At 40.9% G+C, this 19916-nt stretch overlaps 1 protein-coding gene across 10 annotated transcripts in view; it reads right to left on the minus strand.

Moving 5' to 3' along the window:
* Window positions 1-19916, minus strand: part of MAPKAP1 (MAPK associated protein 1) — a 274415-nt gene that overhangs the window by 133102 nt on the left and 121397 nt on the right. For all 10 annotated transcript variants that reach the window (XM_042912768.1, XM_042912767.1, XM_042912771.1 and 7 more), the window contains one exon: window positions 2788-2960. In XM_042912768.1, coding sequence (XP_042768702.1) covers window positions 2788-2960 — 173 coding nt within the window. The remainder of the gene's footprint in view (window positions 1-2787; window positions 2961-19916) is intronic.

The following is a 19916-nucleotide window of genomic DNA, read 5'->3' on the forward strand; positions in this document are numbered from 1 at the left end:
TATCTTTCATCTCAGTCCCTCTTAACTGTGTCCAGTCTAGAGTTTATCCCATATACTCTTTTGTTGTTACTTTAAAAACCACATTTTATACTTCCAGTACCTTTAATCGGTTCTCTTCTAACTGGTTAATTCTCATCTGCTTAGTTTTGTTTCACCATTTCCTAGGAATTTACCATGGATGTTATTCCTTCATCTCTTTGATGATTTTAAACATATTTATTTGAAGTTAATTTGCAGATTGCTTTACTATATTCTGTTGGGAGTGAATTCATCTCCTAATTATTGTCTTTCTTAGTAGTTATACTCGTTTGAGAATTTTAATTTGCTAGCTCCTCTTGAATAGGAACAGTTTCTCTCTTTCTCTCTCTCCCTCCTTCTCCCTGCCTCCCTGTTTTTACAGTTATTGCCACCGTCTTCCATCCCCGTCCAAGCAGAGGCCTCCACCATACAACCAGGTCTTATACCAGCAGCTCAGGGTTCCCTATCCCTTGCAAACACCACCAGGGAGATCATAAACCCAGTCATGTCATGGCCAGGTCCCAGCAGCACTGCTCTCTCTATTCCCCTACCACCCCAGAAACACACTTTAAACAAGTCACAGACTCAGTCAGCTTTGTTCAGTTTCTTTTCATAAGTGGGACAGTCCCATCCCAGCTCCCAGGTTCTAGCAGTGAGACTTCCTCTGATCCCTATCCAGGCACAAAGTTCCTCTGGTCTCCATACCCTCAAGCAGTGTTTCCTACTCTTTTCTGACATCACGGCATACTTTGCAAATAACAGTATGAGTATGGTACATGGGTAGATGGATGAGACTCTTCCCTACCCAGAAATGCCAGCTGGGGCTCCAACCACCCCAGGCCCTGCCTAGCTACCCCAAAGCCTGAAAATAATCACAACATGTTTTTTGGGAAGTACCACCCTAAAAGAATCAACTCCCTGCACATGCTGCCTATTTCCATACCTGGTTCCATTTTTAGCCTACCAGGATGTTTATCTTGTTATTCAACTACAGGTACGTCAGTAACATACTTCACTTCTCATTGCTATGTATTTGGAACAGAATTCAGAATTTAAAGCCTGAATGTGAAGGATCATCATAACAGAAGTCCATGCATTTCCCTCTGTTTTAGAACACCCTCCTCTCAACCCCTCTGCATCACTTTCCCTACTCCTTCAAGTTTCAGCTTAGATGTATAATCAAGGTAGCTCTTCATGACTCCATTCTCATTCTCAAATATGGGATCAGACATTCTCACAGAAGCTGATTTTACATGTACTGTACTGTATTCCTCTTGCTTATCTACCTTAGATAGTAAGCTCTCTAATGGCATGAACTGCCTTTTTCGTTTCTGGATGTCAAGATCTAGCACTGTGCCTGCAGTAAGTAGGAACGCAACACAGTCACAGTGGGTATAATGTAATAGTGAAGAGCCAGGGCTCTGAAGCCAGGGATCCCTAGGGCTTAATGCCAGTTCTACCACTTACTGTGTGATTTAGGAAAGTGACTTAGCCTCTCTAAGTTTTAGTTTCCTCATCTGTAACATGTATGTCACAATTAAATCCTGACTCTTGTTCCTTACTAGTTGTGTGACCCTAGGCAATCCTTTGTGTCTCTTGGTCTCAGTGCCTGCACTAAGCAATCTCTTCATTAACTCAGACAACATGTGTGAAGTCACCAGCACTTCGACTCCTTTCTGTACTTTTTTGTTTACACTTCATGCTGAAAAAAGGGTAACACTATAGCTCAGCCTTGGTCAAGCCTTTTTTTGAGCCTAGGTGGTCGAAAAGGCTTTCTATTGCCACAGGAGCAGTAAACATTATATTCACAGTGTATTCAGGCAAAGTGGAGGCAATGTCAATGAGAACTTGAAAAAATAATTCTAAGTGCAAATGTAATGTATTTCAAGAAGAAAAAGCAACCAAGCAACTGACCACAGACTGGACCATTCTAAGAGAAGAGAAAGTCTCCATGAGAATCCATTTCCAAAATGAAGGCATCCACTACATTTTGCTGTATTGTAAATCCTACTGCTGAAGAGAGCACAGCAAACAGAAGAGGATGGCTGTCAGATAAGATATTCAAGTATGGGGGAACCGATGCAGCAAAGCACCTTACATGATATGCAGGTAGAAATTCTACTTTGAAGCATTACATTTTTCATATAATTGTTTAATCATGAATAGAGCTTAGTGATTGAGAGAAAAACTGTACCACTGACTAACAACAAGGAAAACTATAATTCAGACCTAAAGGAAATAATGCAAAAACCTTAGCATCAAACAGAACGGGAGTCAAATCTGGACTCTGCCATGTCCCAATGGCGTGAACTTAAGCAAATATCAATTCTCTGATTCAGAGTTTCCTCCTCTGCAGAATAAGGATCACACTGCTCACCTCACAGAGAGCCAGGAGAATTAAATGAGAAATCAGGCGTGCAGAGGTTTAGCATTACTGCCCAAATCATGGTAGGGGTTCAACAAATATTAGTTCCCTCCTACTGCCTCCCATGCAACTTTTATCAGCAAGCATCATAAAAGGGTTTGGAAACTGCTAAAATATATTGTCTCATGTCTGGATTCACAAACTTATTAGCCTATTCTGTACGCGGATTCTCTGAGATAAGCCTGGGATACCCAGGCCCAAGATCTGGTGAGCAACCTGACCTGGATCCGTGTGGATGTCTGGCTCCCAGGCCAATGCCTAGAAAGACTGACCGGGCCCAGAATGCAGCATGGGTGGCCCGGAGACAGCCAGAAACTAGAGCAGCCAAAAAGAGGAAGGATTACTTGAGCTTCGGCTCCCGTCCTTCACTTGTGTACTGCCAGCAGATGAGCCCGATCAGGTCCTGCACCCTGGCGCTGGCCATTGTCACCACAGTCATTGGCAGAAGTCTGTCCTGGCTCGAGTGCAGGGGGAGGTAGACGTCGATCTTCTTGGTTGCTGTTGTGCCGACATGACCCTGTGGACAGAACACATGCATGAGAGTAACGCACACGGTCACGGTCGCACAGACCCTACTGGGCCGCAATGACTGCTCGCCAGGGCCTGTGTGCAGCACAGCCATTTCTCATCCTTTTGGCACAGACCTGCCTGAGAGCCTGAAATGGTTCCAGAGGGGAAACACTGTCTAGTTCTAAGGAGTTTTTTTCCCCCCTTTAATTTTCATTTTCTGATGGTCTAAGAGACCCAGCTCTGCCTGCAGTATGGTAAGTGACGACTAAAACCAAAATAAACAAATTAAGAGTGGTAAGCAGACCTGATGTTTGGTTGTCAGGAGATGTGCTTTGCTAGTTACTCACTGTGACCCTGGACAAGTCACCATTAGACCCTGACCTCAGCTGAAAACTGCCACATCACTCCTTGAGACTTTGGGATAAGCGGCATGGGCAGCTGCCATACTGCTCTGTGAAGAAGCCTTTAGGCCCGCAGCACGGGAACCAAGGGCTTGCCTTCTCAGAGATGGGTGGGGGTGAAGGGCCTAATTCCCTTATGCAGTACTCCTGTTTATTTCAGTCACCTGCACTGAGGTTCAAGGGTCCCTGGTCTTCCATTATTGTCCTAACTAGTACACCCACGCTACTCTGTATATCCTCAATCCCTCCAACACACTTACCCTTTCTCCCTCCTGAAACTTCCACTCTCCTGTGGAATTCCTACACTAACCAGCAAACTTCCATGAACCCCTTCTTTAAAAAAAATACTCCCTTCACTTCTTTGTCTTAATTAAAACCTGCTGGTCATTAAGGACACTGCTTCCTCTGCTGTCCAGAAGACTGTTCCACATTTTTCTTTTTTAACCCCCAAATCCTCAAGGCCAGGAGGCTGAGTACATATTCTTATCCCTGCTACTCCCTAATTATTATTTCTTTCTGGCAAAAATCCCTATTCCTTGGAGACCCAAGACCTCCCGACTACACTATCCTCTCTCCACCCTTTTTTGTTTCTATTATCCACCAACCATCCAGAAATGCTCCTCCCTCGCCAAAGAGTCTGTGTCCCACCCCAACACCTATCATTATTCTTGGCAATTCCATCTAAAGGAGCAATCCATGTAATATCCAAGTGTCTTAATCCCTAGACTATGTCATCCCATGCCTTTTCATCCACTCCACCTTCAATCACTTATGGCCGTGGGTACACCAAAGATCTGTACCAACTCCAAAATCTCAAATTAGAAGGTCTATTCACTGAATATACTTTAATATACTTTCATCTCACTTTAGTCCCCAAATTCTTCAACCTACAATCTACTGATCCACCACTATAAATGATGTCACCCTTATTTCCCCACACCACCCTCCAGATTACTTGATCAACCATTGTAAGCATTCCTTTGTAAATGCAGTTTTAACACTCTCTTCCTCCATGGGATTCAACTGGCAGAATGCCAACCTTGGTGAACCTAACTCTCTGCATTCCCCAGCTAAACACTGCTGGAGAAAAATCATGTAACTGCACAGACTGATTTGACCTTAAGCTCATTATGATAAACCTCAAACAGACATTCAACATTGTACAACAAGCCTATGACATCTCCTGATCCAACGTGCACCTCATGCCAAGACCACCACTGCATACTTTTCCTTCCCCCTTCCTACTTCTCATGAGCCTGCCTTGACCGCAGCACCTATGCCTTGCTCATGTACTGCCAACAGAGACAAATGTTATTCTTCATTAAGAAAATAAGAGCTTTCAGAAAGGAACTCTTATCGTCCCCTCAATAAATTGACAAACTTACCTGGATTTAACAACACGTACTCCCTACACTGGAGTGTCACTCATCTCATTAAAGGGCAATCTCTCTACTTATGCTCTGTGTCCCTTTGGCTCTCACTTTCACAAGGACTTTATCCTTCACTTACTTTTTCACCTTCTCCTACACGATCAGCCTCTCCCTTTCTTTGCTTCCATGACCTACACTCTTGGTTTTTTTCAGTCCTCTCTGGTCTCTGATTTTCAGTCTCCTTTGCAGATTCCTTCACCTCTAGAGTCTCTATTTGTTAGCATTCTCTGGCCTCTAGTTTGGGCTCTCTCGTGTCTGTCTTTCTGTATATTTCTTCCTTAAGTGTTCTCACAGTCCCAGAGCTATAAAACAATCTATATCCTCTTGACACTCAAACCTTATCTCCACCTCAAACTTCTCCCTAGAACCAAATTCATACATCAAACTGTCTATACCATAGGCAGAAAAGTATCACAGACAAGTTAAACTTAAGTTCAAATCTGAACTTCTCACTATCCCTCACTCCATCCTACTCCAAATAACAACACTCTCCCTCATTTCAGTAAATGCTACCACCACTAACACAGCTCCTTATATCAGTAATCTTGATTCTTCTTTCTTCCTCCTGCCTTCTACTCCCTTATATGTTCTAGTGGCTACTGCAAAATATATTTCAAAAGAGAAAAAGTCTTCAGCAAATGGAGTAACTGGACAGCCACATACAAAAGAATGAATTTAGGGGCGCCTGGGTGGCTCAGTTGGTTGAGCATCTGACTCTTGATTTTAGTTCAGGTCATGATCCCAGGGTCATGGGACTGAGTCCCATGTCGGGCTCTGTGCTGTGCCTGGAGCCTGCTTAAGATTCTTTCTCCCTCTCCCTCTGCCCCTCTCTCCTGCTCGTGCTCTAAAATAAAAAACAAAAATATTTTTAAAAAAGAATTTAGACCTCTACCTCACACCATCTACAAATATTAACTCAAAATGGATCAAAGCTTTAAATTTAAGGCTAAAACTATAAAATTTTTAGAAGGAAACATAGGTGTAAATTCTTCATGTCCTTGGATTAGGTAATGATTTCTTTAATATGACACCAAAAGCAACAAATGAAATAAACAGGACTTTATAAAAATTAAAAACTTGCATGCCTCAAAGGACACTACTAAGAAAGCAAAAAGACAACCCACAGAATGGGAGAAAATATTTGCAAATCATATATCTGACAAAAATTTAGCATCCAGAATATATAAATAATTCTTACAACTAAGCAATAAAAAGACAAGCCATCCGATCTTTAAAATGGCAAAGAATTTAAATAGACATTTCTCCATAGAAAATATGAAAATGGCCAATAAGCACATGAAAAACTGTTCAACTTCATTATTCGTTACGGAAATGCAAATCAAAATCACAATGAGATACCACTTCACATTAGGATGGTTCTATATATATTTTTTTCATAGCAGGAATTAGAAAAGCTAGCAAGGATATGAACAAGTTGGAACCCTCATATATTGTTGGTGGAGCTGTAAAATGATGTAGCCATTGTGGAAAAATAGTTTGTCAGTTTCTCAAAACTTAAACGTAAAGTTACCATATGACTCAGCAATTCCATTCCTAAGTGTACTTAAAGAGAACGGATAACATGTTCACATAAAAACATACATAAATGTACATAGCAGCACTATTGATAACAGCCAAAGGATGGAAACGGGTGTCTAGGTGGCTTAGTCGGTTAAGCGTCCAACTCTTTTTTTTTTATTTTTATTTATTTTTAATTTTTTGATGGTTTTTTAAAATTTATTTTTGAAGGGGAGAGAGAGAGAGACAGAGCATGAGCAGGGGAGGAGCAGAGAGAGAGGGAGACACAGAATCTGAAGCAGGCTCCAGGCTCTGAGCTGTCAGCACAGAGCCCGATGCGGGGCTTGAGCTCACGAACCGCGAGATCATGACCTGAGCTAAAGTCGACGCTTAACCGACTGAGCCACCCAGGCGCCCCAAGCGTCCAACTCTTGATTTCAGCTCAGGTCACAATGTCATAGTTCATGAGATTGAGCCCCAGATCAGGCACTGTGCTGATAACATGGAGCCTGCTTCAGATTCTCTCTCTCCCTCTCTCTCTGCCCCTCCTCTGCTCTCTCTCTCAAAATAAATAAACATTAAAAAAGATGGAGGGGCGCCTGGGTGGCTCAGTCAGTTAAGCGCCTGACTCTTGATCTCGGCTCAGGTCATGGTCTCGTGGTTTGTGGGTTCGAGCCCCACATTGGGCTCTACTCTGATGGTAAAGAGCCTGTTTGGGATTCTTTTTCTCCTCTCTGCCCCTGCTCTGCTTGTGCTCTCTCTCTCTCTCTCAAAATAAACAAATAATCTTAAAAAAAAAAATGGAAACAATGCAAATGTCCACCAACTGATGAATGGACAAACGAAATGTATACAATGAAATATTACTCAGCCATAAAATGGAATGAAGTATTGGCACATGCTACTACATGGATGAAGCTTGAAAACATTTTTCTAAGAGAAAGAAGCCAGGCATAAAAGGTCATCTATTGTATGAACTCACTTATATGGAATGTCCAGAACAGACAAATCTACGTAAATAAAAAGATTAGCGGTTGCCAGGACGTTGGGTGGGGGTGGGGGGATATGGGAAACTGACAAGTATGAAATTTCTTTGTGAGGTGATGGAAATGTTCCAGAATTAGTGGTGATAGCTGTATAACGTTGCAAATATACTGAAAACCACAAAATTATACACTTTAAAATCATTAAAATAGTAAGTTCTATGTAATGAGTTTTAATTCAATTTTAAAAATTGAAAAATATGTATTTCAAAAAATTCTCCATCTCCACTGCCACCAAAATACCATTAGGTTTCCCCTGGACTGTTCTAATGGATTCCTGACCTCATGTACTCTTGCCTACTTCGATTTGTTCTTGACATACAAGCTAGAGTTTTGGGGGTTTTTTTCAAACTCAAATTTGATATCACACTTCTGCTTAAATTCCTTCAGTGAGTGGTTCCCATGATACTTCGGAAATAATCCAAATTTCCCGTAGTATCTAACAAAGCACTGCATGTTCTGACCCCTGCCTACCTCTCCAACATCATCTACTGTTGTTCTCCTGCCTGATTATCACAGTTCAGCTACACTGGCCTTCAAGATGTGCTGCGTGCGCGTGTGTACCTGTTTCTCCCACTTTCAAGGCCACAGAAGTGCTATTCACTATAGTCACTATATCTAGAAGGCTCTTTCTCATGATCAATGATTCCTCAAAGTGTGGCTTTGGGCAGGTTACTTAATCTCTCTGTTCTTCCATTTCCTCCTATGTTAAAATGATGATAAGGATAGGACATACCTATCAGAGGACTCCTTTAAGGATTATTATTATTGTTATTAGAAGTCCCTTTCACAGTTCTTCTTTCACACATATCCTGTTCATTTCCTTCACAGCACTTAACAATTTGATATTACACATTTGCTTATGGGCACCTTCAGTGTATGCCTTCCTCACTAGCCTCTGACCTTCCTTCCATGACAGCAGTCACAATCACGTCTGCTTTGTTTACCGCTCTATACACAATGGCTAGCACCGTGCAGGTGCACAGACACCTCTCCAAAAAAAATCTGTTGAACTACAGAACGAATGCATGGATGATTCAAATGCCTACCAGGACAACATGGCAGTAACACAATAAATGTTAGTTTCCTCCATGCATCCATCTTGCCCCTCCTCTATGGGTCTGTTTCCTGGTAGTGGGTGGAGATGCAAGTACTTGAGCAATCAAGTATTTCCATCTTTAACACTACGACTCTAGGGTGAAAAAAATAAGAAAGATAGGAACCTTTATGTGAGGAAATACATAAAATCTGTTTTAAAACTTTTAGAGAAATTTCACTTCTAACCTAGAATCTACCATTAGATCCACTGATTTTTTTTTTTTTAGTCTTGTCTCTGTCATAAGGCAAATTTAAAAAAAGTAATTCTCTTACAATAATGTTCTTTCTCTCTGACTCTCTCTCTCTCTCTCTCACTCATACACGCATGCACGCACACACGCACGTGTGTTTTTCAGCTGGGAAATAATAATTCCAATGACTAGCTAAGTTGTCTCTAAAGAGCAAGTGTTTTGATCTTGTCAGGCAGTCAAAAGGTTAAAATTCAAACAATGGCATCTTTCTGGAGTGGGCTTATTGCCTTCTTCTTTCTCTCCTCAACCTCCTTTTCAAACCAACAGCCCAAACTGGTTTATTCCTTCTCCTCCTTCTGAAGAACTGGAGCTGAAGCGCCATAAGGAATCCTGGCATGAGAAATGTGAATGTGTTTCACAAACTGGAAAGTGCTTCAGAAATGCAGAGCAATGTGTCAGAAAGACCTAAGTTTTTAGATCAGACTCCTTTCTATTACTCAGACCTATTACACAGTTACATGAGGACAAAGATGGATGCTGTAAGGAGTCCTAATAATAATACTTATTATTATTCCAAGAGCTAGCATTTATTTAGAGCCAACTGTTAAATAAGCTCTGGTAAATGTTTGCCTAAATCATCTCAATTAATTCTGTCTAAGAGGTAGAATTCTATCATTACCCTAATATGACAGACGAGAAAACTAAGGCTCAGAAGTCATCTGCTCAAGCTCCCACAACCAAGGTGGATGAGCAGAACTCACACTCCTGTCTGACTCCAAAGCCCCCACTTTAAACACCAATGACTTCTCTCTCTAAAGTTCTCAATTTAATCACTCCCTACTCCCCAAGACTTGAATCGCACCCCCATAAGTCTGCCCGCCCCGCCCTTCTCACAAACACACGGAAAGTGGGGAAGTGCGGCCTGAAGATGTCTCCTACAAAAGCAGTGAATCTGAGGAGCGGCCCGAGGAGAAGTGTTAGGGGACTGAGGCTCCAGAGACCGTGGCTGCTGTCGGTCGACTGCAGGGCAGAGACTGCAGGGCAGAGAGTGACATGGTGCTCCTATGAATCCCTTTATCGTCTTTATTTCACGGTGAAATAGCGAGTGTGGGGAAACTATGAGAATAAATATGGTAGATACTTATTAAATGAATGAAGCACTTTATCTTTTTAATCTTCTAATTCCATCTTGAGGCACTGATGACGGCAAAAAGTGCCTTGCACAAACCCTGAAAATATGTATTTTTTAATAAGGAGCCTCTTCTGAAAAAACTCAAGGTGGTGGCAGTTAGCTCTACCTAATAGTTCCCGTGTTGCAATATTTAGAGGGAATCATCTAAAACATAAAACAATCCATCAACATAATAGAAAGTAATTAACTTATAAAAAAAATAAGGTGACCAAAGGATTAAGAGTATTCATCACACATCAAGGCAAGCAATATTCCATAGACCTAACATCTAACTATTAAACAGCAACTAGCAATAAACAAAGATCGTATCATACAGTTTCACTGCAAGGCAATTTAACGTGTTCCACAATACAGAACTGGAAAAAGGGAGGCATAATTAGAGCACAAAGAAGGGGTCAACACAGAGATAAGGAAAACTGGGCTAGCACCATCCTCTCAGTCACTCATGCATGCAACCAACACCCATAGACACCATGCTGGGCTCTGAAGACAAAATCAAGAGAGACTCAATGCAGATAGACCCTCATCAAACTCACAGTCTGCTGAAGGGTCTACATTGTACTAGGTGATAAAAGCTTTAAGGAAGAGAAGTACAGGCTGTTGTGGGAGCTCAGGAGCAAACCGGACTAAAAGGGGTTGGCAAAGGCCTCTTAGATTTAAAAAAAAAAACAAAACGTGGGGGGGAATGCAAGCTGGTGCAGCCACTCTGGAAAACAGTATGGAGGTTCCTCAAAAAACTAAAAATAGAACTACCCTACGACCCAGCAATTGCACTACTAGGCATTTCTCCACGGGATACAGGTGTGCTGTTTCGAAGGGACACATGCACCCGCATGTTTATAGCAGCACTATCGACAATAGCCAAAGAATGGAAAGAGCCCATATGTCCATCGATAGATGAATGGATAAAGAAGATGTGGTACATATATACAATGGAGTATTACTCGGCAATCAAAAAGAATGAAATCTTGCCATTTGCAACTACGTGGATGGGACTGGAGGGTATTATGCTAAGCGAAATTAGTCAGAGAAAGACAAGTATCATATGACTTCACCCATATGAGGACTTTAAGAGGTGAAACAGATGAACATAAGGGAAGGGAAACAAAAATAATATAAAAACAGGGAGGGGGACAAAACATAAGAGACTCTTAAATATGGAGAACTGGAGGGGTTGTGGGAGGGGGAATAGGCTACATGGGTAAGGGGCATTAAGGAATCTACTCCTGAAATCATTGTTGCACTATATGCTAACTAATTTGGACGTAAATTAAAAAAAAAAAAATTAAAAGAAAGACACAAAAAAAGAATTGGACCCTCAACTGATTGAGACACCCAGGGGAAAACAAAAGTACCCTTCCATCCAACAGAACCATTAACCCAAGGAAAAGACACTCATTGTATTTAAATATCTACTATACCGATATACAAAAAAGTGAACAGGAATTCTCCAAGACATGGGATTATGAGTGATTTTAATTTTCTGCTTTATATTTTTCCACATTTTCTACGATGAGCACATACTATTTTTACAATCCAGAAACAAAATAGCAAATGTTGCAATTACAAACAAAAAAGGATATAGAAAAAAACCACCATACAGGGCTTAAGACTTTTAGGTAAGAGAGAGAGGACCAATTTTGAAAATGTAGCCTATGTCAAGTCATCTGGCAAAATTTATTAAGAACATACTATGTGCCAGGTCTGTGACAGGCTGTTGGGAAAAATAAGCTGAAAATATAACCCAGACACCTTCCTATGGCAGGCTAAGTAATTTTTATTAAAAAAAAAAAAAGAATAAAAAGTAATAAACCTACAATGAGCTGACAAATTTGGAGCTGAACAACACTCTCCAGAGAAGCCTCTAAATCAAGGAATGCCCCCAATTCATTTTTCAGAACAAAAGAAAAGTACTTCCTGTAGCAAAACGATTCTTCAACACAAATGTGATTCATGAAGACCGACCAGTCTCCAGAGTTGATGTCCCACAGCCTCTGTTATGACTTGATGCCTCTGCAAATGCAGTCACAATCTCAAGCTCGGTACGTCCAAGACCCATTTTCTTCATCACCTTGTCTCTCATTCCGTCTCAGTTTAGGCTTTCACCACCCACTCTTGTCACTCAGGCTAGAAACCTGAACTCCTCTTTCTGTCTCATCAGCATCCAAATGCCCCTGAAATGCCTCTCAAACCCTTCTCCCCCCTATCCTCACCGGCATGGCCCTAGTTAAAACTTCATCATGACCCAGTAAGACCTCTGTATGCAGCAGTCTCCCAACCATCTCCCTGTCTCCAAAATCTCTTCTCTCTCCAAACTCAGTGTGATTTGACTCAAATCACTGACCTGGCCAGTCACCAACTCAGAAGCATACATATGATGGCTCTCCTTGGTGTCAGCATGCTGGCTCCTTAGCATGGTATTTAATACCTGTCACATTCTGGACCCAGTGTACCACTGCTAAAGCCTACTGAACAGTAGTTAAGAGCACAAAGACTTGGGGTGAGACAGATCCAGGTCTGAAGCCTAGCTCTGTCACTTCCTTAGTCCCAAGACCTTAGGAGTTCAGCACCTTTCAGAACCTCCAGTTCCTTACTTGGAAGAGCAAATAAGATATGTATAAAATGCCTGGCACACAGTAACTGACCAAGAAATGTACCCCTTCTTCCATCCTTCAATTTCTAATGTCTCCTCTTCCCAGAAGGTAGAAGTCCAAATTCCCTCTTCTCTGCTCCCTAGAAGTTTACCTTGCCTTAAGGTTTCACTCTTGTCTCTACCTACCTCCACCACCTCCCTCCCACCTTCTCATGTAACTATGAGTTATGCAAAGGGAAAAACTGTGCCTCACTCATTTTGCAGTCTCCTAGGGCCGAGAATGTAGTACAGGTATGGCATCAGCTTACTGAAGGGCTCCTGAGGCTATCTTTCAAAATGGACCCCCCAGACCTAAGACTTCTCTCCTGTCCTGGATAAACTGGCTACACCTCTTCTACTTCCCAGGCCCTGTTCTTCAGGAATTCTCTTCTCTGAAATATCCTCCACACCTAGTATCAGACCTGACATATAGTAGCTACTTATACCTATTAATGGGATGAACGATGAATATTCTTTTAACACATGATTTTAAATACCTGCATATTATAGCACACAGAGGTACTATCAACCGATTTCCCCCATTGTTAAATATGGACGTTGTTTCTAACATTTCACTACTATAAATAATATTCCCATGAACATTCTCATATAAATGTGTGTGCACATATTCCTAGGAGTAGATTACTAGGTCAAGGAGTATGAATGTTTTGTGTCTGTGATACATAATGCTCACTCTTTGAAAACCATCTTTATGACAGTCATGAAATAGCATTATGACTCACATATCATCCAATTAGTAAGCAAAAGCTTAAAAACTTAAAATAACTTTAGTGTATAGCATGTGAATAGGTACAGACTCGAAATATATAGAATTTGAACATGATGAGAACTAAAACATTACATCTCTAACCAGGTTTTTCTTATCTGATCCTATTAACTGAAATAGCAAACTATTTGCTGCCTATCATAAAATTATACAGGCGATAGTTTCCAAAATAGGGAAAGAAGGAAGAATAGATGGTATTCAGCTCAAAATAGTCTGGAATTAAGAAATATCCACCTAAAGTGAGTCAAGCTGAATTAAGGCTTAAGGACAGAAGGTTCAGTTAGCAGCACCACTTCACATCAAGGTTTGTCAATAACAAATTGAATATCAGATGTCAAAACTGTTGCTAAGTGTTCAATTTCTCTATCAAGAGAAAGAAACAGAGAAAGGATAGACAGCTTGGCTTCTGCAATTAAAGAGACAAAAAGCAGGCAATGTTACTCCATTAGCCACAACTGCAGAAGCAGATCATTATATGCAGTTTTAACGCAGAAATAGATATATCAGTGTATGCAGACAATGTAATGATGCAAACGGATAAGAGGCTTATTTGTAGCCTTCCAAAGGTAACACTCTCTTAAATTAAGGAATGGCTACAGTCCCATGTCACTGGTATCTTCCTCCCCAACTTCCTCAGCAAAGACCAGAGGATGCTATATTCTACAAATTTATGGCCCAGTCTTTAAAAACATGGTATCCATACGTGGTACACACAGGCCTGAAATCATTATTCTGATGATGACTAAGGGACTTTATTTGTTCAGAGTAATGATTTTGAACAAAATCTGGCTCAAGCCAGGTTTAATTGACTATGAGAAATAAAGAAGGTCTACATAGGGAGGAAAAAAACAACAATCCCAAACACCAGGCAGTAGCATTTTGCTCTCAATAAATGCTGGCTTTATGGGCTCAGAGAAAGAACTCACTTTTTCACATTCAAAACGGTAGCGATGAACTTATGAATAGATTTTGTATAAAATTCTACGACAAATCCATTCAGAGCTAGGGGCTTGGCTTTGTAGTGCTATCTTAACCCTCAATAAATCTGGAACATTTAAAGGCTATTAAATTAACATTTCCCTGATCTGGCACCTGTAGTCAAGTTAATTTGTCAAAAACATTTCTACAGTTTGTCACTGGACACTGTATTTTCTGACAAGTTAAGTTTAAAATAAAATTGACAAAATCTCATTAATTTCCTCTGAATCACCAACCTTGGTTCCATTAAGCTTTTATTATTAAGAACGTCAACTGTCACTCTTTCTTTAACAAGGTCAAGTTCTGATGTGGGTACTTCCAGGATCCTTATTATATTAATAGAAGCTAGTAAAGCAGTGCAGTGTGGTGGTTAAAAGCATTAAGTTGTGGAGTCAGAAAGACGTGGGTTCAATTCTCAGCAATGCCATCTACTGTGTGTCCTTGGACAATTTTATTTAACCTCTCTGAGTCACTATTTCCACACAGCAAGAGAAAGCTCCTCCAGGAGTTGTTGAAAGGATTCAACGATACCATGCATATAAAAAGCACTTATCACTGTGCCTAGTCCATACTAACTGCTCAAGAAATGTTGGCTGTTTATTTTATTAGGTTTCCTTTTCCCCCCCTGCTTTTACATTCACAGACTTAAAAACAACAACAACAACAAACCAACTTTATTGCTACTCATAGACTTTTAAAGTGGCAAGGAATTTTAAGGGTCGTCCCCTCTAAGCCATTTTCTCCAAATGGCTGTCCTACAACCTCTTCAGAACACCTTCACTGATGAGGTCCCTGCCACACCTTCAGAGACAGACCCTTTCCTTTGTTAGGCAAAGAGTTTTGGTGGCTGAAACTGTTTCCTTCTACTGAGATGCACTCTGCAGATTCCAGGCACTGATCTTACTTCTAGCCCTCAGGAAATTGTAACTAATCCACCTCCACTTCCACAGACATCCTTCACGTAACTGAGAGCCTCAAACAAAGTAAGTTTTGTTACTAAGTGCCATAGAATGAGCCAGACTACAACTATAATCCTTTCCAAGAGTATAACATAGCACAGAAAATAGTACTTCCATCAGGTTTTCTTAGATTAGTTATTTTCATAAATTTTCTTTCTACAACATCTATAGTAAATGTAAATCTATAGTCTTGGACCCAAAAACAGGGAAGGGGGTTGTTGCTCTCAGGAAAGTTTTCCTCTATTAAAAATAAATCGTCCATATTTTGAGGCTCTGACAGTCTTCTTCCGCTTTTGAAAAAAACAAAATGCCTACAGCTAATGGTTTAAACAATCTAACTGTTATCAAGTGAAATTTGGGTAACAGCCTTGGATAATTTTGTTTCAAGATATCGACTTGTTCAAACACAGGTAAGAAATTTTACAAAATGGGGAGGGGGAAGGATGAAGAGGAGAAAACGAAAGCCTACCCATAAACTGTATCAGGAATAACAACCATCTTCTTTCTCAAAGTCTTAAATTCAGAAAGCAGCTCCTGATACTGTCAGTTTTTACTATCATGGGTTATATTTGTTATGTAAGTCTTTGCAGGGTCTATAGAACTGGTCTGGACCTTGAGCTGTGCAACCTTGGGCAAGCCCATAACCTCTCTGAAAGCCAATTTCCTTAGCCATAAAACAGAGATGAGACTACCCACCGCAAAAGAATGGTAGGGCATATAAAGTAAAAATAAAGCATGGTAAAACCACTCTGTGAACTGCAAACTGTTCTACTATGAGGATGTCAGTCATTCCTCATAATTGTTACCTAAGTTATTAATCAGACCAGGCAGATCTTTGGATAAATCGTCCCTTCAAACAAACATAAAGTTGAGAAGCAGAGGCAAGAGGCAAAGGTCTCTATCTCAGTAATTAAAAGAGAAAAGCCATTGCATCCTCTTCTCATCCAGCCTCAGGATGTTCCGGCACATACCAGAAGGTGCTCTCACACAAGTACAATCCAGCCATCTTAAAGCATAATGGAATGTAAAGTGTCCATTTTGAATTTTCATAGCCATTGTGGGATTCTTTAGATCATTAATGTTACACAGCACTTTGCATTTAATTATACAAACAATAGCTTCTATAATGATGATGATATCAGGGAAAAGTAATTTGCATGAACTAAGCCCCATCACCTAGGGTAAGTATAGGAACCTCTTCATTATTAAATCATTTATATAATAAAATCAATATGCTTTAAAAGTAAAAATAGGTTTTTTAAAACCATAAAGAAGAGTTACATGTTTTAAACTCTATCAATTACCATAATATAATGAGTCTTTTTAAGATTTAATATCAACTTTTAAAATTAAAACTCAATGGAGAATGTATACTTGGCTCCATTACTAGATGATGTATCTCTACAAAAGGTTACAGTACAGCTATTATCATCCTCCTAAATTATATGGAAAATTTGGTACAACCCTCCACTACCCCCAAGGACAATTTAATTCCAGAGATGGTGAAGTATTTTGAGAATATAAAATTGTATAAATATTGAAGGAAGTAATTCCAATGCATATATCATATTCATTTCTTGCAGGGCTTCCGTTGATTAAACATTACAAATTTTTAAAATGTCAATATACAACTTAAATTTTTTATTGTGTCCTTAATTTTGAACAGTTTTTGAAAACGCACAAATTTCTACACAGTAGTACATTCATGGCTAAGTGTTTTATCACTTTAAAATTCAGTATTTCTTAATGATATAATTCAAAAGTTTTACTGAATCATTATTTAGTAAGTCATAAAAACCTCTTAAAATTAATCTTTCATGCACATCTAGCTTATTCAAAGTTAGAATTTAATTAGATGGCCTTGGCACAAATGGGCTTACTACTTTATTTGCTTAATCAGTATATGTCTTTTCAGTAATTATAATTAATTCAAATCCCTGACGCACCTCCTAGCAAACAATGTAAAACCATCAGACAAAATGGAAATAAATAGCTTTACATTTCTCCAATGACGACATTCACTTTCATTCTGGAAGCGCGCACGTGAAATAGCTGGGGTAGGTGTTACTCTGTGCAGGAAAAAGCCACACAAAGAACCTGTACCTCTGGTGACAGAAAGAGGCTTGTCTACATCAGAAAATACATTACCTTTTTGACATTACGAAAACGATACAACAGCAGAGAGCCAACTGAGAAAGTTTAGGTTTACCAGTTTGCAAATGCATGTTGAAATACAAACAGCAGCAAGAAAAAGACGCACTGAATTATTATCTATCTAGAACAACATTTCCGGTTGAGAAAAATCATTTCTAACTATATAAAAATTTTAATTGAGAAGCAGCCCAAAAGAGTCTATCAGACCTTTATCCCACATGTCTCTCAGATACAATGAAAGGAAAAGTAGCAGCAGAAAACTTTATTTTTACTTTTTAAGATTTTATTTTTAAGTCATCTCTACACCCAATGAGGGGCTTGAACTCAAAACTCCGAGATCAAGAGTCACACACTCTACTGACTGAGCCAGCCAAGCACCCCAGAAAATTTTATCTTCAAAACTGAGAGGTCATGGGGCACCTGGGTGACTCAGTCATTAGAGCACCTGCCACTTGATTTCAGCTCAGGTCATGGTCTCATGGTTTGTGGGATCGAGCCCCGCGTCAGGCTCCGCGCTAACAGCACAGGGCCTGCTTGGGATTCTTTCTCTTTCTTTTTCTCTCTCTCTCTCTGTCTCTCTCAAAATAAACAAACATTAAATAAATAAATAAATCTGAGAGGACAACAACATCCATCAGATAAAACTGTCAGCACTGAGTAGTTTAAAAAATAAAAAGCTCTTCATGAGTCACACTGCTCAATGAGGTCACTGGCCTAGCAGGACAAAGCTAACCAGCTCCAGAGCAGACAGCCTTAGTGGGAGGTGGGACTAGGCACGAAGACCCCATTCCTCTGAACACAGCCCCTTTGTGAACGGGCGGGTCACAAGTGCTGGCTGCCTTTTGTTGGGCACCTATCAGGGTCCAAGTACTTTTCATACATTGTCTCATTTATTGTCCCCAATAGTCCTATGACGAGCTCACTCTCTTTTATTTTTTTTATATGAAATTTATTGTCAAATTGGTTTCCATACAACACCCAGTGCTCATCCCAACAGGTGCCCTCCTCAATGCCCATCCCCCACTTTCCCCTCCCTCCCACCCCCATCAACCCTCAGTTTATTCTCAGTTTTTAAGAGTCTCTTATGGTTTGCCTCCCTCCCTTTCTTTTTTTTCCCCTTCCCCTCCCCCATGGTCTTAAGTTTCTCAGGATCCACATAAGAGTGAAAACATATGGTACCTTTCTTTCTCTGTATGACTTATTTCACTTAGCATCACACTCTCCAGTTCCATCCACGTTGCTACAGAAGGCCATATTTCATTCTTTCTCATTGCCACGTAGTATTCCATTGTGTATATAAACCACAATTTATCCATTCATCAGTTGATGGACATTTAGGCTCTTTCCATAATTTGGCTATTGTTGAAAGCGCTGCTATAAACACTGGGGTACAAGGGTACAAGTGCCCCTATGCATCAGCACTCCTGTATCCCTTGGGTAAATTGCTAGCAGTGCGACTGCTAGGTCATAGGTTAGGTCTATTTTTAATTTTTTGAGGAACCTCCACACTGTTTTCCAGAGCGGCTGCACCAGTTTGCATTCCCACCGATAGTGCAAGAGGGTTCCCGTTTCTCCACATCCTCTCCGGCATCTATAGTCTCCTGATTTGTTCATTTTGGCCACTCTGACCGGTGTGAGGTGAGCTCACTCTCTTTTAAAGCTGGGGAATGAGAGATTCATGAAGTAGGCTACTGCAATCTCTCAACTAGGGGGGAACATCGTGCGAACCCAGGTCTGTTCCACTCTAGACCCCTACCCCCTTGCTGAATCCTAGTCCTGAAGAACTCTCGGATAGGCCTGGGTATTTAGGGAAGGTCACAATGGCTTCCGATTCATGCCGCAGCCACCGTGTCAGTGCTGGAAGTCCTGGACAGGGAGCCTCAAACACCCTTCTGGCTGAGACACACAGGAAGGCCCTCCTCCTGTGGCTCTGCCTGTCACATGAAACTCTGCAAAGCTCCACAGGGAGCTGCTACTAGGGAGGGACACTGGGGTACCTGCTTCTGGTGTTACCTCTTGTGTACAGGCAGAAGGCAGGAACTATTTCAGACTTCCTTGCCTCTGCGCTCACAGAAGGGGCTCGATAAATCTTTACTGATTATGTTTCAGAAGTAAAACATAAGGCAACACCAGCTCCATGAAGAGTAGGTAGGTGGGACCCTCTGCTCTAGTTTTCAAAAAGCAGGGGCCAAGCACCAACTGAGGGGCCCCAGAGAATCCTTACTCCTGGATTGAGAGTCTCATCAGGAATCGTGGGGTGTATCTATTACTAAATGTGGCTACGCAGGTGGCAGTATCCAAGGTGCTCTGGTGATGACAAAGGAGGCAAATAACAATTAGGTCCTTGGAGAGCCGGGCAGGCAGTGTATGACATCAACATGGCATCAAGCTCCAACACAAGCAAAAGGTCTGATGAGACAAAGGCTCATCTCAGGTTGCAACTCTCTGTGGAAACGGGCAGCCCAAGACCTGCTCACTTGCAGAAACTGACAAGGCACTCGGGTCCCTGGGTCTCCTGGGTCTCTCCTCAGCCCCCTGGCATTATTTCCCTCGTGTTCATCCCGAGTCTTAGTCTAATCT

Source organism: Panthera leo, chromosome D4, assembly GCF_018350215.1.
Source record: "Panthera leo isolate Ple1 chromosome D4, P.leo_Ple1_pat1.1, whole genome shotgun sequence".
NCBI classification, from domain to species: domain Eukaryota; kingdom Metazoa; phylum Chordata; class Mammalia; order Carnivora; family Felidae; genus Panthera; species Panthera leo.